At 33.2% G+C, this 27,456-nt stretch overlaps 1 protein-coding gene and 1 pseudogene across 6 annotated transcripts in view; one reads left to right on the top strand and one right to left on the bottom strand.

Moving 5' to 3' along the window:
* The first annotated feature begins 9,159 nt into the window (after positions 1–9,159).
* LOC128182167 (uncharacterized) lies at positions 9,160–11,303 on the top strand (annotated as a pseudogene).
* A 3,183-nt stretch (positions 11,304–14,486) lies between these two features.
* The window catches only part of LOC128181529 (growth hormone-regulated TBC protein 1-A-like), a 172,693-nt gene continuing 159,723 nt past the window's right edge, over positions 14,487–27,456 (bottom strand). For 3 of the 6 annotated variants that reach the window (XM_052849958.1, XM_052849962.1, XM_052849963.1), the window contains 4 exons: positions 27,344–27,452; positions 27,151–27,259; positions 20,828–21,013; positions 14,487–20,719 (listed from right to left, as the gene is read on the bottom strand). In XM_052849958.1, coding sequence (XP_052705918.1) covers positions 20,633–20,719; positions 20,828–21,013; positions 27,151–27,259; positions 27,344–27,452 — 491 coding nt within the window. In that variant the 3' untranslated portion in view covers positions 14,487–20,632. The remainder of the gene's footprint in view (positions 20,720–20,827; positions 21,014–27,150; positions 27,260–27,343; positions 27,453–27,456) is intronic. The other 3 variants (XM_052849960.1, XM_052849959.1, XM_052849961.1) reach the window with 3 other exon arrangements.

The raw sequence follows: 27,456 nt of genomic DNA, 5'->3' as shown, positions 1-27,456 counted from the left end.
TATATTATTTAACAGTTTGTAGTTAAATTCTGCTATTCTTTTCTCATACATATTCTTTATTTTGGACACATATATACATTTTTCCATATATACCCTTCCTTAAGGTAGCTCCATACTCGTAAAATTCTCTGAGGAAAGTTGAAAAACCGAACTGATTTCGACTTAATAGACTTAAATGTCATCAATTGTTAGAAAAAATATACATGTCATCACACTTTTTGAGATGCCAGATAAACATAAACTAAAGCATATTTAGCATTAGAAAAATGTTTTTTTTTCTGTTAAAAGTAAAATCTTGTAGGCAGAAATTTGTTTTTCTTGTTTAATTTTAATGTCAACTTTATCAGAAAACTAAAATTACAAAAATATTTTAAAATTAATCGTTGGAATAGGAAAAACTATAGCATTTAGACATACAACTGAGAGAAAAGTCAGAAAAAGAGTTATTTCGCCTTTGCATAGATAAAATATATAAAAATTTGGAAATTTAGTATAAAATTAAGTGCGTAAATATCTTTAACCTACCAATAATTCTAATTACATCCATGTGATTATATTCACATAAAATAAATAAAACTATCTTGCACAATTTTTAAAGAATTCAAAGTTTTACAAAAAAGGGTGACGTCACAGAACACTGGATCTACTTTAATGTTGAATATTCGCTTTCATTTATTTTCTTGGACCGATTTTTGAAATTTATTATCAATAAATATTGAGTAGTAAAAATTGCTTTTTGTAGATCTTATAGATTTTGTAACATGACTTGTAAAAAGAACATGTACATCATTTTTTATATTTACGTACTTTGCATATGAACAATCAAATTTTTGTCAAAAATGTTTGACAGCTCTTTTTAACATACATGTAACATATTCACAAATTATATTGTTCTTTTTAACTAATTTGTTTGAAAATTATGTTATATACATTTCCCCAGTTTCATCAAAAATATCTTTAACATATAATATGCCACCCTTAAGCCAGTTATAAAAACATAGTGGTTTTGAATCGTATTGAACAAGTTTGTTATTCCATAAAAATTGGCTTAAAAACTCATCTCTTGTTACACTACCAATCGATTTTTGTATTTTACAACTATTAAAGGCATTGAATACATTTTGATAAAACTGCGGTAGCTTTATCATTTCGAACATATCGGAATTGTTTGGATGACACTCATTGGTTTTAATAATATCAAAGACTGTAATATTGTGTTGTTGCAAAATCTCACTTAGTGTTCTATCTGTAATACTTTCTGGATTTACTATCCTACTAGTATCTAACCATGATGCTTTAGCAGCGTAAAATTTACTCTCTACATCGATTATCTCGACACCACCTTGTTCAATTTTTCCAAATAACGTGTTTCTTTTTATTCTGTCTCGTTTTTTCCACAAAAAATTATATATTAATTTTGAAACATTTTTAAAAAATTCAATATCTTGGTTTTGTAAAATATTAGCATTGTATAATATCTTAGAGATAGCTAAGGTATTTATAATTGTACATTTTCCAAATATTGTAAGATCTCGGGGTTTTTTTCAAACACTAAAAATTCTTTCAAGTTTTTCTAGTTTACTTGTCTAGTTTTTCTCATAACATTCGCTTTTATCATGTCCAATTTAAATGCCTAGAGATTTAATGCACGAAGTTGCAATTCTTACACCTCTTATATAGGTTTCTTCCTCGTATTTATTTACAAGTGAGCCAGTTAATAGGCATTCTGTTTTTTCTATATTAAGTTTTGGTCCGGCAACTTTAGAGAATTCTGAAATTGTTTTTAATACTTTTGCCAATGATTTAATATCTTTTACCATACTTGTGCAATCATCTGCATGTTGAATCATTTTTATGCTATCGTCTGTCACGTAATTGTTTTGAAATGATAGCCCTTTGATTTCATTATCGCTCTTTATCTGAACAGCTAATATTTCTAGAACAAGTATAAATAATAACGCAGAGACCGGACAGCCTTGACGTATTCCTCGTTGCATTATACATGGTTTTGACATCCATCCATTGTTTTTTAATTTAAATGTGGGCTTATTGTAAAGTGTTTTTATCATTCCGATAAATTTAGAACCAAAGTTAAACTTTTCTAAAGTTTTAAACATAAAATGTATTCTATGGAATCGAACGCTTTTTCGAAATCTAGGGATAGTAATATTCCGACCAAATCATTATGGTCGTAATATTCAAAGACATCTAAAATCAATCGCGCGTTTTCGCCTATGTATCGTCCTTTAATATAAGCACTTTGTTCACGATTTATAATTTTACCAGCTACATTTTGTAATCGTAAAGCTAAGACATGTGCAAATATTTTGTAGTCAACATTAGTTAAGCTTAAAGGTCTATAGTTTTTTAAATTGTCATTTTCTCCTTTTTTAAAAACTAGAGAAAAAACGGCATTTCGCTGAGAGAATGGTAAAATTCCTATTTCAATGCTTTTAAGAAGAGATGCGTAATATATGTCTTTTAAATCATTCCAAAACATTTTATAAAATTCTGCCGTAAGTCCACCTGTCCCGGAGATTTATTATTAAGGTCTTCCGTTTCCAACGGAAGACCTTTCTATTATTGTGCGGGTTAAGATTATTCTTATTTTTCTTTTTTTTTTTTTCTTCCTAGACGCGAACTTTGAGGCTTCATATCTTGCTCATTTCTGAACGGATTTTGCTCAAATTTTCAGGGCTAATGGAATTTACAAAACACTATCTTCACCAATTCATAAAAGTTAGAATTCCCTTTCCGTTAACGAGTTATTCCCCTTTTAAAATTTTTTAGGGCCTTTGGTTTCCAGACAAAGGCTCCGAGACTATGATAGCAGGGAATGGGAATCTAACGAATTTGAATAACAAAGACATTGAAGTTGTATACATCGGTTTTTGTTTTTGAATTACGTTCCTTATTTAGGAAAAGGTAGGGGGTCAAAAACAGGATTCCAAAAAGTGCAAAAATTTAGACATATTTTCCTTTATATCTTTTTAACGAAAAATATTTTGTTAAAACATGTAGAATAAAAGTTGTGCAGAATATCAAGGGCTTTCATTTGACACCAATAAAAAAGGGCTGGCCTCTTAAATTAAGGGCCAATAGCCCCTAAAAGTTTTTGCTTAATAACTCAAAAACGGTTTGGATTTTGATATAGATGTCGCTGGAAAAGTTGTTTGTTGGGATCTCATAAAGGTCGTAAAAATATTTTTTTGTAAGTGATTTGTGTAGTATGAGTGTAAAAAGCTTTACATGTTGACATGTACCTGTTTTCATTTGACAAGTTAACGAAAGTCTTTGTGCGTACAACTGGCATAAAGTTGCCGCAGAAAGTATGCTGGTTTATACAGGAGGCATTAATTTATAAGAATTTTTTTTTTGTTGGAGTACATGCTTTTTTTTTAGGAGTTTAAGTCATTGTTGTTAAGTTCTTAGTGCACAATCATTAAAAACGGCAATTGGAAAACAAAACATTCTTTTTCTTTTCTTTTTAACCACAAAATATGGAATTAAAAACTCTATGCATTACATTTTATTTATTAACTCCATGCATTTAAAATCTACCTTGAATCAGAGCTGTGTGTGTGTGTACCATTACGTAAGCTCTCCCTCGCCCGCGGCCGAGAAAATCGGTCACCATGCTTGCGGCTGGACTACCTAGCGGTCAGCGGTTATCTAATACACGAGAGTTGCGTCTCTTATATGAGTTTATTTAGCCGCGAACTCAAGAATTGTTTTAGTTTTGATTACACAAAATCTTTTGTGGATTAAACGATTGGATGTCAAGTAAGAAATAGTTTATTTAATTAATAAAAGCAATGTCATTCTCTATAGCAATAATAGACTAAGATCAATTGTGGGGTTTAAGTTTAAAATATATAACTTCTATTTGATAGAGTAAGGTCATTATATTGCAAACTTTTCAAATCTTCCTTGGTTGTGAGCTGTGCGTTTCTGTGCGTTGTACCTTTACGAAATATATTCTTTGCCCACGGCCGAGGAGATCAGCGACGGCTGCATTACCTAGCGGTAAGCGGGTATTTAATACACAAGATTCGCACACCGCGACTTACACTTACATGCATATGAACGTGTTTGAGTTAATATAGCCGTATATACAAGAACTGTTTTAATTTTATGTTATAAAAGTTTGTCCTACTTGTATATATTTAATTAAATATTTGAGTGTAAATGAATATTAATGAACGATATTACTCCAAATCGGAAAAATCGTTAGACATAAACTAATGGTTGGTTTGTTTATGTAAACTACTTTAAAAACTGTACAATTAATGTTTTAAATCAACCCCCCCCCCTCAAATATTAAACATTTAAATGATGATAATCCCTCGCACATGGCTGAGGAGATCCGGCGAGAGTGGATAAGTGATCCGCGGTCGGTTCGTGTTCTTCTACATGTACCTTATGACGCGTTTATGTTTCATATTTTGCACGGACACAACTATATTTTATTATGTTTTCAACTATTATATTGGTTTAAGATGAAAAGATAAATTTATTTTACTTGTACAGTTGATTAAGCATTGATTTATACGATAGCGTATAAGGTAGTTTAAAAATCAAATCAAATTATAATCAAAGTTCCATGTTACATGTTTGCGGTAGGTGCTAGCACGATAAAGGAATGCCCTGAATTGAGGCATTCGATGATTATTTTAAAAAATATTCACATGAGTTTAAACAACTTTAGATTAGATTCTATCGGTCACATATTAATCACTACTGTAGTTTCATTGTGGAAGCGAACTCATTGCTGCCCCCCCCCCCCCCTCATCCCGCCCCGCTGACTGGTGCTCGCGCTGGATTTTTTTTTTAATTGGAGAAAAGATAGCAAGATCTGTCGAAAATCATTTTTGGTGGTTTCTTATGTGTAACATTTTGTTTCACTTTCCCACCCCTTTGTTTATTCGGCCAGTCTGTGTTAATTCAATTGCCGCATGCGACCGATAATCTTGTGTCGCTTCAGCGCACACAGCTCAGAACATTTATAGCCCCAGGTCATCAATTGTTATGTAATTGAGTAACAGTTGGAAGGGTGATTTTACTGCATAAAATAATAAAATCATAATATAATCTATTTGAATTGAGTATCATGCGTATAGATTCCCATAATAATTAATTTTTTTATTACCTTTCTATGTTTACATTTAATTTTGTTCAAATAATTAATAAATTTTCTATCATTTAAATTGTGTGCTTCATCAAATACGTATTCCGATTACCTTGAAGTCATTAATTTTCCATTGGCTTTTGACAAAAGAGAGACGCCTGACCATCCAATGAAAACAAATACACAGAGTTTGATTGACAGGTTTAGCCAGGTGCAGGTCTCACCCGATGTCCAAGGTTATGTGTGCTGCTTGTACACAGCCGAATGGTCTCAGTAAGAGTTATCGATGTAAATAAATAATAAAAATACATGCTTATCAAAACATGATCGTGCAAGTTAAAGTTGATTTAGGTTTGTTCCAATAGAAATCATGTTTCACTAACTGTATTTAATATTTTTTATGTATAGCGAATTTTAATATTGTTTCAGTACTGAAACATCGCATGAAAACGTTAAATATACATGTAATTATCTGTTACTAGTCGTCTTTTAATATATATACCTTTCTTTTGTTTGTTAAAAATTTGCTCAATTTTGTTAAAGTAATGTAAAACACGGGCGCCATTTTGAAACAATTAACTTGTCAGAGAGTTCCGAATGAAATCTGATGAACGTTTCACACGGTTCTCGCACGCTTTGCTCGAAACGATTTACACGCTTTGCCCGAAACGCTAAACGGTTTACATGAAACTCTAAAAGGTTTACACGAAACGTTTCTCGCACGTAGGCCGCACGCTTTTTTGGTGTAGTAGTACGTTTTAGGGTCTGTAAATTTTGTCAGCACGCAATTCTAAACGTGCACATAGTCTTCAAAAATTTAGAAATATTTTAATATAGAAGTTATCTTTGAGAAAGGTTTACGTGTTTTGTAGGCGGGTTCAGTTTAAAAAAGAAATACAATTCCTGACATGAATCATGAGTACATACTGTTTATAACAATGCTTGCTACCCTTGAACATTTAACTCGCCATTAAACATCTCACTTTTTAAAGAATGTTTGAAACGATTACATAAACTCTGCTCGACAAATAGTTTTCCTAAAATATTTTCTTCCTTTCTTTGTTTCAAAACACGTTTTATATACAGGCTTTCAATCACAACACGTTTTTATAACAAAAGCAGAACTGAAAGTATAGTAATTATAATCGTTTGACACCATATAACATATATTTTCAACTCGCAGCAACAACGGAAGACCTACTCGGGGCTTTGCCACGAGCTCTGCTCTAGTTTTTCATACATTTAATCGCTGTTTCACATTCGCGCATGGTAGGCAGTTCGTCATATTCTCTTTTATCATTTTCTGTGGTTTTTTCGCATTTTATATTTTTAAGATATGTTTCAATGGCGTCATCACTTATACTTTTGCTCTTATATAGTGTTTCATAGAAGTTTATAAGGCAGTCCATAATTCCTTTATTGTCCGAGTGTTCTATTTAATTGTTATCTTTTATTGTTTGTTGCTTTCTTTGAAGATTTAAAAAATAGGAAGAAGATTTTTCTCCTTTTTCTATCCATATAGATCTAGATCTGGATCGTACAAATGCGCCACTTCATTTCTCGGCGTAAAAATCATTAATTTCTTTTTCTAGCAGTCGTTTATAGGTCATATTTATTTCTGAAAAATCTTTTGATTCAAAAAGCTTTATTTGTTCTTCAATAAATTTGATTCGATTTTTCTTATATTTACCTAGTTGTTTTGAATAATTTATACATTAGTTTTTGATATTTATTTTGTAATATTCCCATCTACATATTGGGTCTTCCTTTTCAAGTTTTTGCTTTTCCTCGCGTAAAAAAGCTTTTAATTTTGTACAAAAAGTTATGTTTTCTAAAAGTGAGTTGTTTAGCTTCCAATATCCAGTCCTTCGGGGATTTTCACAAGTATAGAGTTCAAGAAATATATCCAAGTAATCTGTAAACCTGTTATTGTCTATGTTTGGCGCCTTTCTTAGAAAAATATTATTCATTGGAAATGATAACTGTTCTGAAGTAAATTATATCAATAATCGATCCTATATACTTTGAGGGACATAATCCCCATTACACCATGTTAGGCCTTGTTCGTAAGTTTTCCCACTTGATAACCAGCAATCTTTAAAACAAAATGTTTTCAAAATTTTCTTTTGTACACTAACGCTTTTATCTTTATTATTTGTATCTATTTGACAGTTAAAGTCTCCACAAAGTATCACACTATCTAAATTTATCGCATTTTGATTAATCCATGTAATTGCTCTTTTGAAAAAATAAATTCTATATTTCTCATCATTAGGCGCATAAACATTTACTAGAGTCAATCTTTATATTAATTAATAGTCGTCTGCCGTCTACAGATTTACAATAAACAAACTGATACACCCCTACCATGTACATATTCTGAAAAACAATGCACTATTTCTCCAAACCACCATGATTTAAAAAAATATTCTTGCTGTTTTACAAAATGTTTCTTGCAGAATAATAATATCATATTTAACATCTTTTAACCAATCAAAAAGTGTTGTTCTCTTTTTTTGTAAGTATTTAAACCTCTAACATTTAGAGAGTAAAGTTTTATAGAGGAATTTTCCATGTGTTGGTAAGAGTTGGTGGGCGTTTTACTTACTTACGGGCACTGCCCTTGTTGTTTTTCTTGCCTTTCTTGTCATTCCGCACATCTTTTAGCAGTTCCTCAATGTTGGGCTGTCTCTCATTTGTCGCTCCCTTCGTACGCGGGACGGAAGCACTGCGGAGTTTTCTGCCGAATTTATGAGCAATCTTTTGATAGATTTTCCCTAGTTTGTTTTCACCGGGCCACTTTTTAGGATTGGTATGTAAGGTGGCATCGACGTCAAGTCCTGTACCCCACTCCATGTCAAACGTACCTTCAGCATAGATTGTGTCGTTGTTAAACGTTTCAAATTTGGTCTTGATCTCGGGGATTTGGTCAACCTTGGCGTCGACTATTTCTTCCATCACTGCCTCTTTTTCAGTGTGCCAGTCCTGCGGGTCCCTGATGGTATGTCCAATCCTTTTGGCGTCCAAAGCCTTTTTCCGCTTCTCTCACCTTTTTTGCTGCATCTAGGTCGCATGCGCGAATTGCTTTAGTCAGCTGATAAGCATGTTCTGCGGAGTTGTACTTCTCACCAAACACATTGATAGAACAGGGATAAAAGTTGGATATTGGATTGGACATGCCCTGAAACACTACCACTTCCCCGGTTGTCGGAGGATCTACATAATGCTTACATTCGGGTGACCCAGGGGCGTATCCCGGTTTTCTACAGACCCTGCAGACCCTTTCATTTTTACACTGCTGTTTCCAATGTCCAGTTTCCCTAAAGTTGAAGCATTGACTCTTTGATCCGGAATCATTTACCTGGTTTTGATGGTAGATTCGGCATTTTTATTTAGCGCACACTGCGTTATGTGAAAGGGATTTTCCGCTGAGGAGTGGGACAATATATAGGAATCTGTTGCCATTTAGGACATTGGTCATTCGGTGTGTGATGGGGTGGCGTATGTTCTCATATTTTATTGCACTTTTTATGTTTTCTATGTTTATATCAAATTTGCATAGCATTTCAAGCACCGCACTATCATCTACAGACAGTGGTAACCCACATATGGTTATCTTCATCACTTTGTCATCTGGACCGCTAGCTCCTGTCGAGTATGGGTTCGAATAATATACTTGCACCGATATGTTTCTGAGTTCGAATCCTTCCACAACAAGCAGTGATCTTGCTTCCTTGGTTTTTAAGTAAACCCTCCATAAATCACGCTCAAGTTGAATTCAGTGTATATCGTCTCCAACCTTTAGATGCAAAGATTCATACATCTCAAAATCACTGATTCTGTTTGATCTGTCTTGCTGGATTTCCGAATTTTTGATATACACCGGTTTTATCAAAGCGTTATGTACAACACTGCCATTCACATAAGCCATTTTCATTGTTACCCGATAGTACCGTTAGTACCGCTACGAGAATGCAGCACAGGGAAGTGCAAATGATGAACATATAACATTCTACTGACTTGTTAAGAACATGATGCATATCTTACATATTGAAACAAATGCAAATGACAATATTGTACCATCTACCAACAGCGTACCAATACCACAGGGCATCTATATACCGATGAGTAGTCATAGTACGAATCTCAACATGGTCCAAGGTGCATATACCAACAGTATTCCTATACCACTCGGCGGTTACTTACCGATTAGTGGTCAGGGTACAAACGTCAATAATGTACCACCTACAAACAATGCATCCATACCACAGGGTGGTTACGTACCAATTAGTGGTCAATATACACATGTCAACATTGTACCACTTAACCTTGCACCTGTACCACATGGCGGTGTCATACCATTCAGTGGTCAAGGTACAAACTCAAACCTGGTAACAGCCACTGCACCACAAGCGGGTTACATTCCATGTACTGGTCATGGTGTTGATCTCAAGGTTATGTCACAAACATTATACCCACCAGTTCAATCAACACAGAACTCAAATACTTCCAACCAGTATCTGCCATGTACATCAAATCATGCTATGCAATACAGCACTAAAAAACAGGCACTGACACACCATCATATTCAACCACCACCAGGTTTCCAACAACTGCAGCCACAACAAGGTTCACAAACACCCAGCCAGTTTCTTCAATGCACACAACAACAGACTGTACAATACAATCAACAGGCTAACATTGAAAACACAATTTCAACCTACACAGCAGGTTAACTCTCAACAAATAACAACACAAGATCAGCTCACACAACAGGTACATGCTCCGACATTGCCATCGCAAAATCAGTCACAACAGGTTTATACTCAGGCATTGCCAACACCAATCAGCATTCAGCAGCAACAACAACACAACTTACAGACACTACTCAATCAGAGGACCACTCCAACACAGCAGTACACCATTCAACAATTGCAAAATGCAACTCATCTTGGTCAAGTACATCAACAAACTCAAATGCGAGATGTACCATGTCAAATACTGCAAAATCTACCATGCCAAAATACATGTATGGCACCAGCTCTGATGCAGCATCTGACCCCAGGCCTAACGGATCAAGTCAGTCCGACTCTGTTAAATGGCAGTGAAATACCTCCCCCTGGAGCAGGTTTGACAGTTACGGGTAGCATTCAGTACCAAGTCAATCCGGCAAAGTTGCAAGGTGGTTATGAACCACTAATGGCTTTAGCCAGTACTGAATCTATTCCTGGAAATGTGGAGAAGAGTTCCAAGATGCAGATGTTTTGCTACAATTCTGAGTCGGTCCAGACAGTGGGCGCTTTAAAACCGCTAACTGTTGAGGTATCTGACCAGGGTTCTTCTTCATTGTCTGGCAATATCCTTGAAACAGTCAAAGCAAGCATTTGTTCTGACCATGCACGGATCACACAGCCCTATGGATCTAAGCAAACACTCATGTTATTGCAGCAGTGACAACAACCACATTTGCAAAGTGTGCATGCACCACTTCTTGCGCTTCAATTGCCTTCTCAACAAAATGTGGAACAACAACCTCACCAGCAAATCATGTCACTATCACCACAACAACAGTTTGCAGTTGGCTCAAAAGAGCAGCATCCTCATATGGTGTCACTGAATACTATGGAGAAACAACATGCATCAGTGTTATCTTCACAACATTTGTCAACCCAGCAGTTAGCATTAGGTAACACTGACACAAGAAGTAGCGTAAGACAAGAAGTTTGTGGTGAGGATGATAGGCAAGGTGTTTGCAATGAACATGAAATGTCAGATCTTGCTGAGGCACTGACTGATGGAAGAGAACAGCCAGAGGTGTTTGATACACCTGAAGAAGACGCTTTGCTGCGGACAGTCAAGACATGTTGAGGTCTATCAACGGCTGTCCACCCTGAAGAATCATGTCGACTCTTTGGTTACAGACATGCAGACCATCACAAAGGGAATGGAAGCAATTGATCTTGAGCAGAATCATCTGAAATATGACTGCTACTGAGAAATAACTATAAATTTGTTAATAACTTATCATGAATCATTAAGCAGAATGTTACATGTATCAAGACATTTGCAGCTGCTGATAAATTTATGTTATTGACAAACCAGCATGAACAACGATTTCAGTTGTAAAAGTAACTCAAATACTGTCTGACTATCATTGATTTAGTAAACATTGTTTCCAAGCCAGTTTTCCCATTAAAAAACTTGTAATAATTAGTTATGTAGTATTTGCTAGTAGTTTTCGTAGGTTAGTATAAACAAAAAACTGTACAGATACAATATGCATTTGTTTCAATATGTAAGATATGCATCATGTTCTGAACAAGTCAGTAGAATGTTATATGCTCATCATTTGCACTACTGAAGTTCAATATACTTAAATTATCATATTATTGGTATGTTATTCATGTACCTTTTATTTCATTTGATGAAGAAGTGGAGTTCCAAGATCAGGGTCATGTCACATTTATAGTTTATCATTAACAGTATACGTTGTCATGCAGCATTTTATAGTTAACATTCCCCATCTGTGTTTTCATATTTTTGGTACTTCGTATTTTGATACAGTGTGTAGTTGAAAGAAGCATTCCTTTTCATGTAAATCTAGTTTGTTTTGTTATTTACTATACAAGAAATAATTGGTTAGTCAAGAAAGGGCGATTGTCACAATTAGATTTAATCCATTTTGTGCTTTCAATTGAACAATTGGTATTGGATAGCTCTCCGTTACTCAGCAAGTTAGTTAATCTATTGGTATATATAGGAAACATCAGCTACTGCTTCAACATCCTCAAAGGCTTGTATAGACATACATACAATTCTGGATTCTGAAATAATGCAACAGAAGACCATTTCCAAGTTACAGAGTGGTCAGCTAGATCAACAGGACTTTTCCGAAGCTCATGACGGAGCAGAATATGTTCTACGGATCATGACACGGCGGAATAAGAATGTTCATCTCAAACTGTAAATTTTACCATATGGATCAGAGCCTTTTTCCACTTAGGCCTATGTTAGTTCTTGTTTATCTTGGTATTAACCTACCTTCACCAGAATAAAGCTGCATTTGGACAACAGTTTGGTAGTATATAATAATTATTGTACATACTTTACAAGTGTTTGTTAGTGGACTCTGATCACTCCATTATACATAGAGGCTTTACCTTGCTGAGCATGGTCTGTTACCCTAACTGTGAAAGGAGGGGAGGATAACGTTCAGCACCAGCACATCCTCAAGCTATTTAGGGATATACATCTAATTTCCTTTATTGACGAGACTGCATGTGATATGCCAACTCCAGTACTCAAAATGTATATCTTTGATAATAGGTGCCTTAGGACGCTGATGTCCACAGTGCCATCACATTGTAATGTTCCTGCTAAATTTAGGGCTAGATATTGTTCCGTCCAATTCAAGTGGGATTTGTACTTAATCTTGTTGTATTTGGTAGTTTTCTTAAATAATTCCTCCAAAACTCGTTTAGAGAAATTTTAGCATATTTTTCAGTATCTTGTATTGTCAACCTTTTTAAAAAAGAGATTGCCTACTGTGCGTGGTATATATACATTCATCTTTTTATTATAAAACGGGGAGGAGTGTGGTGTAAACACATTGTATTATTGTATGTGTATTGTTATGCATGACCTCTGACCCTGGTCCACCCCAACCTTACCTAGTCCAACCGAATCTGCTGTATACCACACTACACCTGTTTACCCTGTTTTCCTTGTATATTGTGATTATTGTCTGTTGTCTGCCACATATTGTCAGGTAAGACACCAGATATTTGTACTATATGTTTTGTAGTTTCTCGGCTACACAACAGAACTCTGAAAAGCGCAACATATACTTGATGTTATAATGATCATTTGAAATGTATGTACTAATGTATCTATGGTGATTGTTCAAAACTCCTGAAGATTATAATGAAACCGGTAGAGTTTTGAATCGGCTTTCTGTTATTTTTTATTATATATATGGGAAATACACTACATTGGAGCTAATGTATATCGACCAAATACTTTTTTGGCGATGAGAAAGCCCCCCCCCCCTCCCGACAATTGACAATTTGAAAGCATAATGACTTGATTGAACCTGTTTTATCGGATTAAAGTGGAATAACACACCTGGAAAAAGTCACTCAAATTAACTGTAAATTATTTGATTATGAATAAATAAACTATACATATGTCAAATTAGCAAAAAACTTGCTAATTTGGGATAAAAAATTAATTTTTAAATAGATCAATTCCATGCGCGGATCCAGAAAATTTTTCCAGGGGGGGGGGGGGTCCGAAGGATAATTGTGTTTGCCAGGGGGGGTCCGAGGCATATTTTCGATAATTTTACTATGTAAATTTAATAAATTTTCATTTTCCAGGGGGGGTCGGGACCCCCCCGACCCCCCCTCTAGATCCGCGCATGAATTCAGTAAGAAACAACAAAAGCCCCTGCGGAATTCGAACTGGGTATGAACGGATCACAAGCCCGACAGTTTATCTACTCGGCCATGAGGTAAGTTATATGTTGCTGTCGATAAAATCCTTTTTAAAAGAAAACAAAATGTCATTTCGATCAGAGGTCAGCCATTTTATGACGATGTGTTACTCAACCTTAAGAGAAAACATACGTAATCACAGATTACAAAGCTTATCAAGACGAGGCATCACCTTTAAGAAGCATCACCTTTATCATATTATATGAAAAGCATAGTTAATGAGATCTTGGATATACATGGATACTGCTTTGACACAATATCATTTCACTATATCATATGTTAAAAAAATGAATCATAATCATATGTTCATTTCATACGGTATTATAAGAAACAATCTTTATCAATAAAATAATATAAAATACGATATTGCATCCTATGATACTTACAATATATATCATATCATATAATAAAATACTGTAATAAATGATGATGCAATATGAAATTTTAACATATGATACGACATTCTATCATGTTATACATTATTTTATTTGATCACATAATACAATTTCATAGTTTTAGATGAAACAATATCATATCACATAATACATCACAATTTTGTAACACATGATATAATATTGTATGATATATCATGATATTGTATTGTATGATATTGAATCATATTTGATACTTAATATGATATTGTATCATATGATACAATATAATTTGATACAACATTGTATTATATCATATGATATAATATCACTTGATATAGTTATGTATTACACAAAACAATATCAAATTATACAATATCGTATCATATGATACAATATTGTATATAACAATATCGTATAATACGATATTATATATCATACAATATCGTATTATTTGATACAATATTATATATTGCAATTTCATATGAACCAATAGCATGTAATAAAAAAGTATATAATATAATCATATCATATTATACAATATTGAATCAAAATAAACAATACTATACATAACAATATTATGATACAATTTAATCTTATGATATAATGTTGTATCATATAAAACAGTAGTGTATAAAATAATACAATACTATATCATAGGAATCATGATATATCATTTATATCATTTAACAAAAAACACATCTATCAAGCAGTTTTGAGTGAAGCAGGAGATTTTTTTAGCATCCTTGATAAAGGAGACTAGGCTCTGCTCTAAAGCTACCTCTGCGATTCATTTATATTAAAGTTGAATTGACTATGCAAGTTTTTATCTATAAAAAAATGTGACCTGTTCCAAAAATTAAACTTCATCCAAAATCTGAAACTTATAGCTCAGATTCAGTATTCAAGCCGGCCAGGTGCATCAGTTTCATAAGATACATCCTCCATGCAAGTTTTATGAAGTAAGGACCAGTAATAACTAAGATATAATCATCAGAGGGCACCTGCTCCATAAACTTTAACCAGTTCTAAAAACCTTAACCTCATCCAGCATCCGAAACCTATAGTTCAGATTCTGCATTCAAGCCTGTCAGTTATATACGTAAACTAGAAAACTGACCAGTCAGGAAGGGCCCCGCTATGACAATTAATATAGAGAAGTGAAAAAAAATTTGAATTCCATCCTCTTTATATTAATAATGATGAAAAATAAATGGGGTGAAAATATAAGGGTGCAGCTCATGGAATGAGAGTTTAATTTTATTATATATAAAAAATATATTTATATGAACATTAAAAGTAACAACTGTATTTTTAAAATTTCAAGAAAATTCCTGAATGTCCAAAAACTCTAAATAGTAACAGGGATAACCTCATGTCTTATAAAAAAAACTAAATTAAAAACTAAATTAGATGTGTATTTAAAAAAGATTTAAACAGGTGTTTTATAAAATGCAAGCCTTCAGTGAATGCAAATACATTGTATCACCCAGGGTTGACCTCAACTTCAAAACAAACATCAGTTGCAGACAAAGGTATTCATTAATCTTCATATGACAGATAGAGATAAGCCTCTAAATTTTCTGCAGCAGGCAAGATAATTAATCCCAGGGGATGAATTGTTCTGCTCTCTCATCCTTTTCTTCTAAATTTACAATAAGATTTTTTTTTTCAGAAATGACAGAATTGGGTTATTATCTGATTACCTGTTAAAATTAACAGCAATAAGGCAGAAAAAAAAAATAAATAATTAAAAAATAAAATAGTGAAAAAGGATATCTTAATATATATCTTGATTTTAGAATCCAATAAAATTATCATAAATCATTGTGTACGGTAATTTAAGCAAAATAAAGTATGAATATTATATTTTAAATCCATATTTCAAAGAATGTACACAATACTACACATCATTCAAAATTGACCTTAACTTCAAAACAAAGTTCATTTGCAGACACAGGCAGTGCAGTAATTAATCTCAATGTGACAGATAAAGATGAGGATTTTCTTCCTGTGGAAGGTTAATTAATCCCAAAGGACAAATATTGCACAGCCTTCCAAGTATACAATGGTAACATTCTCAGCAGTTATATCTCTTTGCCCATTCATTCTTATGCATAGTTAAGAAATCTACCCCACCACCCCAGCTCCAAACCAGAAGACATAGAGAACCAAACTTAGCATCAAAATATGTATTGCTGCCTACTGAACTACCATACCAAATTTGAACTTGATTGGGGAACCATAAAAAAATTATTAGAAAAAAACAGAAAATTTGTGGACGGAAGAGTGACAGACGGACGGACAGAGTGATTACTATAGGGCACCCGCAAATCCTTGCGGGGCCCTAATTAGGGGCTGGGGTATTTTTTCAAATATGCTGAACACCGTCTTTAGGACGATGGAGAAAAAAATCCTCAAAATAGACTCTTTGCACAGTTTCACAAGGACTATCCAGAGTCTATGTCAAAACTTATTTTTCAAGAGCTTTAATACTAGTCTTAACCCTAAACTTCGTAGTGTTTGCAACAGTTGCTCTAGAAATGGGTGTAAATTCACCATTATTTACAGCAGACTCTTATCAATGGAAAAGTACCTCCAATAAATCGGACGGGTTGGGCGACTTGGACAATAGCTTCAGCTGTTATGTATTTCAATCAAAGTGACATTGCAAAAAAAAAAACCAGGAAAGGTATTACTGATGAAATAAGAGATTACTGCACACATCAAGGCTGTTTAAGACTTCTGCTTGCAAATCACTTTGGGTTTTTAAAGTCCTGTACATCCAGGAGAGAAAATAAGTCACTTTTGTATACAGAGAAATATTTGCCCCGTTTTATTTTCGCCCCTTTTGCCCTCGTTGTTAGCGGGCGAATTTAAGACTGGGCGAATTCAAATGTTTTCAGTTCTCTCTTAAGTAAACAAGTGTGTCTGGGCAAATTCAACATGGGGCGAAACCGTTTGCAGGCGAAATAACCCTGTAAACAATATTCAAATTGTAATACTTTTCCTGAATAGATTTGAAAACTTCATACTGGCATAATAAAAAATTTTATTGACAAATTTCATATTTATTGAGTTTTTCCTTCTATTCATCAAAAACAAGATATCTGTGAGCCAATGCTCACTAGTGATACCCCCGCTCTGATGTGAATATGCAAAATAAGCAAAGTCGACATTTAACAGAAAGCTGGCATCCGATTGGTACAGAAATATATCCCACAATATGGCATGCCTAAACAAATAGTGTGTTAAAATTTCAAGCATCTGCGATACATAGCTGCTGAGAAATCTTTGAGGAAAATTGGTTTGAAAATTTTGGCTAAAATAAACAAAGTACTCATTAAACAGGAAGTTGACGTCCGATTGATACAAAAATATATCCCACAATATGGCATGCCAAATCAAATAGTGTGTTAAAATTTCAAGCATCTGCGATAAATAGTTGCTGAGAAATCTTTGACGGAAATTTGTTTGAAAATTTTGGCTAAAAATAAACAAAGTACTCATTACACAGGAAGTTGACGTCCAATTGGTACAAAAATATATCCCACGATATAGCATGCTTATACAAATACTGTGTAAAAATTTCAAGCATCTGCGATAAACAGTTGCTGAGAATTCTTTGACAAAAATTTGTTTGAAAATTTTTGCTAAAAATAAACAAAGTCGTTATTTAACAGGAAGTTGACATCTGATTGGTACAAAAATATATCCCACAATATGGCATGCCAAAACAAATTTAGTGTTAAAATTTCAAGCATCTGCAATAAATAGCTGCTGAGAAATCTTTGACGGAAATTTGTTTGAAAATTTTGGCTAAAAAATAAGCAAAGTCGTCATTTAACAGGAAGTTGACGTCCGATTGGTACAAAAATATATCCCACGATATAGCATGCTTATACAAATACTGTGTAAAAATTTCAAGCATCAGCGATAAACAGTTGCTGAGAATTCTTTGACAAAAATTTGTTTGAAAATTTTTGCTAAAAATAAACAAAGTCGTCATTTAACAGGAAGTTGACGTCTGATTGGTACAAAAATATATCCCACGATATGGCATGCCTATACAAATATTGTGTAAAAATTTCAAGCATCTGCGATAGATAGTTGCTGAGAAATCTTTGACGAAAATTTGTTTGAAAATTTTAGTTAAAAAATAAGCAAAGTCGTCATTTAACAGGAAGTTGACGTCCGATTGGTAAAAAAATATATCCCGCGATATGGCATGCCTTAACAAACACTGTGTAAAAATTTCAAGCATCTGCGATAAATAGTTGCTGAGATAAATGCGACAGAAATTTTTGTTACGGACGGACAGACAGACAGACAGACAGACGGACGGACAGACAGACAGACACACAAGGGTAAAACAGTATACCCCCTCTCCTTCGGAGCGGGGGTATAATTATTTCAGATAATTTGCAAAACAAAGTGATGCATGATAAATATAAATAATCAAACATTGGCCTACAGCTGTTGGTTTTCTGCTGTCCATCGAAAACTTCCTTCAATAATGCTGTATAAATCATTTGTAAAACAAAAGTGGTAAAAATAATTCACATGGCATGAATAATGGTAATATTTATGTATAGCAAATATGTAAAGTTGATGCATGGATTTTTCAACAAATGTTATGCTTCAATATTGATGAAATGAGAAAAAGCACAATTACCCAAATAATGAAAAAAACATAAATCATACAAAGTGGGATTCATCATCACTTGCTTCAGATTAAGAGACAAATATCCTTTTTTTGCTTTAAAAATAGGAATACTTAAACACAAGTTAGAAGAAAAAAAACCCTTAAAAATCATTGACCAGATACATCAAACTTGTTTAATGTTTACATTTGACATTGGCCAGTTTTTTCTAGCTGGTATATTACAATATTTTTGAAACGAGAGAAGAAAATCCAGCAATTACTATAGTTAAGTTATAAATTAAATAATAATTTTGAGGTAGATTCATCGTTACTGGCAGATGAATAGATAACTATTCCTCTTTCCACTTTTTTTCATTACCACATCCTTAAAAATAAATTACAATGTACTGGTATGTCCATAATAAAAGAAGAAACTTTCATTTTCTGAAAGATATCATTCCTTTGTTCTCTCCCAAATCTTTAAATGAAAAGAGTATGGTTCCTTGAGAATGCGGCTTACATCATCCTGAAATGAACGCTACTTGTGATGTGCCTTTTTATCAAGAATATTGCACATGTATGACTGGTGCTGCCATTGTAATGGCAATTATTAGTGGAACCTTGTCCATGTACTTTAATTTCTGTGTAGTCCTTCAACACCAACACCTCATATTCTCTTCCTGTAGTTCTGCTGCTCTGCGCCCACTCAGAAAAAGAACCATACCAGACTAGCAAAGCCCTCTTTTAAGAGAGCATGACTTCAGTTTTCATGATATAATCAATGCAGCCCTCTAGGTACATGTATCTAATACCTGAACATATAACAGTGTTTGTACTGATTTTTGCAGTTTTGGCTACATCTGGAAATCTAAATTTTCTTTGTTACATTAAAATAATAAGATTTTTCCAATAATAGAATGTAAAATTGTGTAAAAATTAATTGATATGTAAATGTTCTGGCTCCTATTTAACCACATACAGTAAAACTCGGTCATAGCAAAGTCCAAAAGACCGATGGAATTACTTCGTTATATCCGTAATTCGTTATATCCGTATAACGAATTCGTAATAATATCTATAGCGAATTCACTATATACAAGTTTTCTTTCACAAGACTATAATTTTGCTTATTGAGGCTTAAAATAAAAATACAGTACTTTGATACCTTTTAAAATCAGGCTGTGAAATAAAAAAAGTGTATGAAAATAAATTTATTCCAACTAATTTGTTAAATGGCAGTGCAAACTTTTTAAACTGTAAAGAAATTCGCTATAAAGGTTTTTAATTGCGTTATTATTCACCTCCACGGGACTCAAAATCAGTTTGCTATATCCGTAAATTCATTATATCCGAATTCGTTACAACCGTAAAATTTTGCAAAGTTTTGTTAAGAATTTTACCGGGAACTCAAAAAAACTTCACTATATCCGAGAATTCGCTATAACCATGTTCGTACTAAATGAGTTTTACTGTCGTCCAAAATATCTTGTAAATCTATAAAATGCTGTAAAACATGATTCCAAAGTAAATAAAAATCTGCTTAATATCATTCGTAAAAAAGGAAATGGTCCCTCTTGATATTTGACCAAAGAAATATGAGATCAATGTATTGCAGGATTTCTAATCAAATAAGACAAACTAAAAAAGTCTAAGACTGCCAGAATACTCAATGTAAACTAAATTAGAAGGAATAAAAAATACCTGGCAATAATGCAAAACTCTAACACACAAATTCAAAGCGTTTCATTAACAAAATCTGACTAAAACTGGGAACCAACAGGTCTGCATTAACAATAATACCTTATATCCTGAACCGAATGTTTCACCTTGAGCTAGACATTACACATATATACATTAGAAAAATATGTTCAGTTTCTATGGGGAATTTTTTGTACAATAAGTAAGGTTTTTGTGTCTTAATTGTAAAAATCTATTGATAAAGTGCCAGCCTTGAAGTTTACATGCAATAGAAGTTCAGAGAATTGATATAATTCTACTGCTCTCCAACCCGCATTAAGCACTCCTGTCTCATTTTTTCAATGCGGGTGGTAGGAAAGGATCCCAACTTCTTGAAACAGTGCTGAAATTTTTTTTGACATTTATCATTTTGATATCAATTCTTCTATAAAAAAAGAAATACGATTAAAATTAAAATAATAAAAAATCCATTTATCATCTCTTAGCTTACCTTCATTAACTTGTGACAGTTGAGACTTTTTGGATTTTTGATGACTTCCTGTATTTCAGCTACCATTTCTTGAAAATTGTTGCATGCCATCAACCTCTCTTTGTTCTGAAGAATTAATAAGGTAGACACTCGTAACAGGACCTTGTTACCTTCAAAAAACAGACAGTCCCAAATTCTCAGAACAGTCTGAAACAGAAGAGATTTCAACATGTAGGTAATTAGAGATTACAGAGCTCAATGAGATGAGGCAGTATCTATATATGATCTAGTTATGAGTAACGAGTAAGCTTTCCATCCAATTTTTTTCAGGGTTGTCTCTAAAAATTGAAGTAGAAGGAAGAAATAAAAAAGGAGAAGGGGGTCTGGGGGTCTAGCTTATAGCTAGATTGCGTTTGAAATACAATAATAGATGGGTAAGTAAGGCATTATAGGCAGAGGAATTCCCTGCCCTCCGGGTCTTAGAGAAAATCCTGTTTTTAAACGATATGATGATATATCGATCCCAACTTTCAGATAGAATATAGGATCACCTATATCTTTTACAATGCTAAACAAAGTGTTTTTCACTTTTTACATATGGCACATTTAAGATCAAAGATTTTAGTCCCCTAAATATTTCTAATTACGCTATAAATCAGTGTATTAATGAGTTTTTCAAATAGCTATCGTTTCAATCAACAATTTTTCTTTTATAATGCATTTAAAATCTTGATCATTTTGAAGTTATTTATAATAGAGTACGAGTCTCTTGGCAAATAATTAAAGAGGCCAGCCCCTTTTTCTTGATATCATACGACAGTTCTTATGAATACAAACATTTCTTGTTCTTACAAATTTTACAAAATGAGTGATAAATTATATTGATACTGGAAGTGATGTCAAAACAAACAAGAGGCCCATGGGGCTACATGGCTCACCTGAGCAACAATTACTTTATATGGGCATTCAAAGGATATTATGCCATATGGCCCCTCAGTGGAATAACAAAAAATAAATACAGTAAAGTATTTGAATTTTACACTTTTTTTTGCATACACTTAATCTTTGACATTGTACCTTTATAGAATACCATTTTAACCGAAAGTAATAAAATTCTATGCAAGACATAAAACTAAACTTTTGGTACAATACACTGTTTACTTCCCATTCCCTACATTTCCGTCCCCCCCCCCCCCCCCCCCCCCCCCCCCCCCCCCCGAGTCCCAACACTTTGTAAAGCGATCAAAATATATGAGAGCATATAGGTACGTTTTCTTACTCAACAACTTACTAGTTATCGTATTTAAAAAAAAAGATATTTTATTATAAAATTTCTATGGATGTGAAGAAGAAAATTGTACCTCAATGTGCTCAATTCCTCAAATTAAAAACATTCAAAAATTAATTGGTCTTCCCATTATAAACGACTGTTATATAACTTATTCACTTGATTGATGAATAAAATGAATGAAAACTTGAATGAAAAACGTTGTCACATGATATGTTTAAGAGCTATTATAATCAATGTATAGACAGGCTTATCACTCTATTTTACAAAGGCCCACTTTTCATTTTTATTCAAAAACAACAAATGGCTACAATCTAGGATGATTTTCCACTGTAATATTTTCTCAGGAATAGTGATAATGCCTTAATCCCAGTGTCAGAAAAGTGTCCGAACTATGGAAACCGTTTAAACGGTGCTTTTTTTTTTTTATTAAATCGTGTCTGAAAAACTATCAAAATTAGATGTAGATTTCATTAAAATTCATCATATAACAAGGGGGCCCAGAAAGTTGTTAGAGCACATCATCCTTTAAATTTTTTTGTACAAGTATTTAACGTTTAGTGAGACATTTCTAATGATACACCAAAATTTCAACTTAATCGTAGAATTATAAGCAAGATATAGAGCTCACAATTCTGCTAGGTTTGAGTTATATTCAAACAAGAGCATTAAACGAAATGGCCACACAGAACCCCACTATGCACCCAAGTAAGACATCTAACATATTGCCAAAGCCATCAGGAGCATTATTGTTAATGATGTTCAAACTCTCAGAACTCCTTTAAAACATAGGTAATCACAGATTACAAAGCTCACCGAGATGAGACATCACCCTTATGAGACTTCACCTTCATGAGACCACCTTTATCATATTAAATGAAAATCATACTTTATGATCTTGGATATTCAAGGATTCTGTTTTGACACAATATTGTATATAATCTGTTAAACAATTGTATGATAATCATATGTTCATATGTTAATCAATACAATAATATAAAATTAAATATTGCATCCTATCATATTTACAACATATATCATATGATACAATAAAATAACATGATAAACAATGATCAGATATGATATTGTAACGTATGATATGACATTGTATTGTGTTATACGTTATTGTATTTGATCAAATAATACAATATCATAATATATAAAACAATATAGTATTATATTACAATACATATTACATAATACATCATAACATTGAAACATATGATATTATATTGTATAATATAGTATGAGATATTGTATGATACTGTATCATTTTTGAGACATAATATGGAATTGTATATGATACAATATTATTTGATACAACATTGTATCATATCAAATGATACAATATTATGTGATAAAGTAAAATATTATATAATACAATATTATATTATACATATTGTATCATATGATACAATAATATATTTTACAATATCATACAATACAATTTCATGTGATGTGACAATATATCATATTATAAACCAATATCATATTATACATTATCATATGATACGATATTATATAATATAACAATATCATATTATACAATTTCATGTGATATAATTCTACATAACAGAAACTAATATCATAATATACAAAATGGTATGATACAATATTATAGAATATACAATATAGTATCATAGGATACAATATTATATTTTGCAATATCTTTTGTAATAGTATCATGCGATTAAACAATAAATTAATAATAACAATAATGACAATATTGTATCATAATATACAATACTATACATATTGATATCATGGTACAATATCATAACATAAAAAATCAAAAAAAATTATACAATATCATATCGTATCATATAACTATTTATAATATAACATATGATATTATATTGTATCATATTAAACAATATTGTTTCATACCATACAATACTATATCATAGGAATCATGTTATATCATTTATCAACAAACACATCTATCTATCGAGCAGGTTTGAGTGAGGTAGGAGATTTCTTTAGCATCCTTGATAATGGAGATCAGGCTCTGCATCTGAAGCAACCTCTGCATTTCATTTATAATATAGTTAAATCAACTATGCAAGCTATCATCTATAAAACATGTGACCTGTTCCAAAAAAACTAAACCTCATCCAGCATCCGAAACCTATGGCTCATATTCAGCATTCAAGCCTGTCAGGTGCATCAGTATACATAAGACGCATCTCCATGCAAGTTTGGTGAAGTTCAGACCAGTAATAACTAAGATATCATTATCAGAGGGCACTAGCAATTAAAACCTTAACCTCCTCCAGCATCCGCAACCTATGGCTCAGATTCGACATCCATGCCTGTCAGGTGCATCTGTATCATAAGACATACCATCCATTCAAGTTTGGTGAAGTTAGGACCTGTAATAACTAAGATATATGTTTTAGCATCCTTGATAATGGAGATCAAGCTCTGCATCTAAAGCTTCCTCTGTGATTCATTCATACTACAGTTTAATCAACTATGCAAGTTTGAAAAAGTACTATTATCTATTAAACATGTGACCTGTTCCAAAAAACTTAACCATATCCAGCATCTGAAACCTATGGCTCAGACTCAGCATTCAAACCTGTCAGGTGCATCAGTATCATATGACGCACCATCCATGGAAGTCTGGTGAAGTTAGGACAATTAATAACTAAGATATAATCATCATAGGGCACCTGTTTCAAAAACTTTAACCAGCTCTAAAAACCTTAACCTCCTTCAGCATCCGAAACCTATGGCTCAGATTCAACATTCAAGCCTGTCTGGTGCATCAGTATCATAAGACACACCATCCATGGAAGTCTGGTTAAGTTAGGACAAGTAGTAACTAAGATATAATCATCAGAGGGCACCTGCAACAAAAACTTTAACCAGCTCCAACAACCTTAACCTCCTCCAGCATCTGAAATTTAGGACTCAGATTCAGCATCCAAGTCTTTCAAGTCCATAAGTAGGTCCAGATGCATCATCCATGCAAGTTTGGTGAAGAAAGGACAAGTAATAGCTTAGATACAGGACCTGCAACAAAAACTTGAACCAGGTCCGGACGCCGACGCCGACGCCGAGGGTATAGCATAAGCTCCCCCTGACTTCGTCTCGGTGAGCTAAAAACCAAGGACAAGCCAATACAGGATCACTAATTATGGACTACAATACCCGCAACATTATTTTTTTTACAAGATAAACGATAGAATAGGATTCACGCACGACAGGATAGCATTAACGCACAATAGAACAGTATACACGCACGATAGGATAGAATTAACGCACAATAGAACAGTATACACGCACTATAGGATAGGATTGATACACGATAGGAAAGGATAAACGATGTTCATGATAAACGTATAATCGCTTAAAACGATCTTCCAGAATAGTCTGATAATGACAGAATTTGAGAAAGAACACGTACAAATTAAGATTTACGTGGAATTTCTAATTAGTAACAATTGCCGAGTTGTTAAACATCGCTGCATTATTCATAGAATGTATATAAAAATGACCAGTTAATTCTTTTCACTAATATTATGAGCTTAAATAATCAATAAATTTTCTGAATTGTTAACATTGGTTTTCAATACCTAACACACCCTAGCCAATCGCTGCGAATATTTTAGCCCGAGATCAAATTAAACGGAAAATAGCGGGTTCAATTATAAAAATCAAACTCTTGTTTAATCTGCAGCAATTGAATTCTGAATTGCGAAACATGTGATATTTTCCTACGCCAAAAATATAGTCCTTGTTAGATTCTAAACATTGATTACTTTTTCTATGCCAAGTTGTATGATAATAAAAAAGTAAGAATCAAAGGCTGGAACGGCCACAAAGGCGTCGAACTGACATTTTCTTTTATATAGAATGATATCAATAATTTGAATTTCTCCAGTTCTCTACTAATAGTCGTATATCAAATAATACTAAAACAAAAAAGTAAATGAATTATGTTTTGTGCTGCTTTAAAAACAAAAATCATTATATTTCCTTATAAAAAAGGTAGTGATGCGTTTATAATACAATAATATAACTCATCATGGTTACAAAAATCGAAGAAATTTCAAAGTTAAAAAAAATATATTTTCTTTCTGCTTTAAACAGTCTTTGAACAATTTTCACAGGTTTATAATTTGAATACATTAACAGTGTGTCCCTAATTATAATAATAAAACATACTTGTATTTATATCAATTCCCATTTGAAACAAGATTACCTATGGTATGAATGTTTACAAACAAATCCACAACACATGCTATCCAAAATTCTCGACCAAACCAACTGCATTATTGTATTTTCCTATTACAACAAAATCACTAGATACGTTTATCGCTTAGTTATACATTTATTTTAGAGACCGTGCCCGATAAAAAATAAATTTACATATCAAATTTTATTTCTATCGGGCATGGTCTTCAATTAAAATGTAAGCGATAAACTCAATTGATATTTAGTAAATGTTTACAATACACCTTATTGTATTCATCTGCCATTTCTTGATTAAGCAAATTTATACTTATGCAATGAACTGTCAATAACCAGGGAGGCAGAGTTGGGTTTTTTGTACACAATTTAGTTGAATAAATGGAATAAAAATCTTGTAATACGTTTAATAATTAAAGGAACTTATTTCTTATGTGCATTTAAAAGGCGGTGCAGAGCATGAATTTTTGGACGATTGCCAATCCAGACGATCGCTAGAAGGCTCCCGAGCATTAGCTCGACGCCTTAAAAATATACTATTTTAAATTCCTTTCATCTTGATTTAATGAACAATTAATCAAATTTACGTTTGACAAGTCGAAAACCAGAAAAGACCCCTTCTGTAACACTCCTTGAAAAAAGGCGTGGTCCTTAATTTTCACAACTTTAAATCCCTTTTGCCTAAGAGTGCTTTGTGCCAAGTTTGGTTGAAATTGGTCCAGTAGTTCTTGAGAAAATGTCAAAAATGTTTACGGACAGACAGACAGACAAAATGTGATCAGAAAAGCTCACTTGAGCTTTCAGCTCAGGTAAGCTAAAAAGTATTTAATAAACAAGAACCATGTAAACATGCACATACCTCTGTTGGCAGCACATCAGCAAATAAGCACATGAACCACTTTGTTCCCACCAAGCACCACTGAACCCCCACCTCCTGTATGTGGTCATGCAACTCCCGGTCCTTCCATCTAGAAATGAAAAGACACACTTTTATTAAAACTTTTTGTTTTTTAATTTGTTTTCTGGAGATAGTCATTGCGCACTTTTCTTACATTAGTAACATGGTTGATTCAATCTTGAATAGCGAGCTGACTGACCTAATAATTTCACCCAACAGCTCTTGTTCTGCTCTGACTGCCTCCATTCCAGGAGAATAAAAATCTAA

Source organism: Crassostrea angulata, chromosome 4, assembly GCF_025612915.1.
Source record: "Crassostrea angulata isolate pt1a10 chromosome 4, ASM2561291v2, whole genome shotgun sequence".
Lineage (NCBI taxonomy): Eukaryota > Metazoa > Mollusca > Bivalvia > Ostreida > Ostreidae > Magallana > Magallana angulata.
This window is presented reverse-complemented; position numbering and strand designations above follow the sequence as displayed.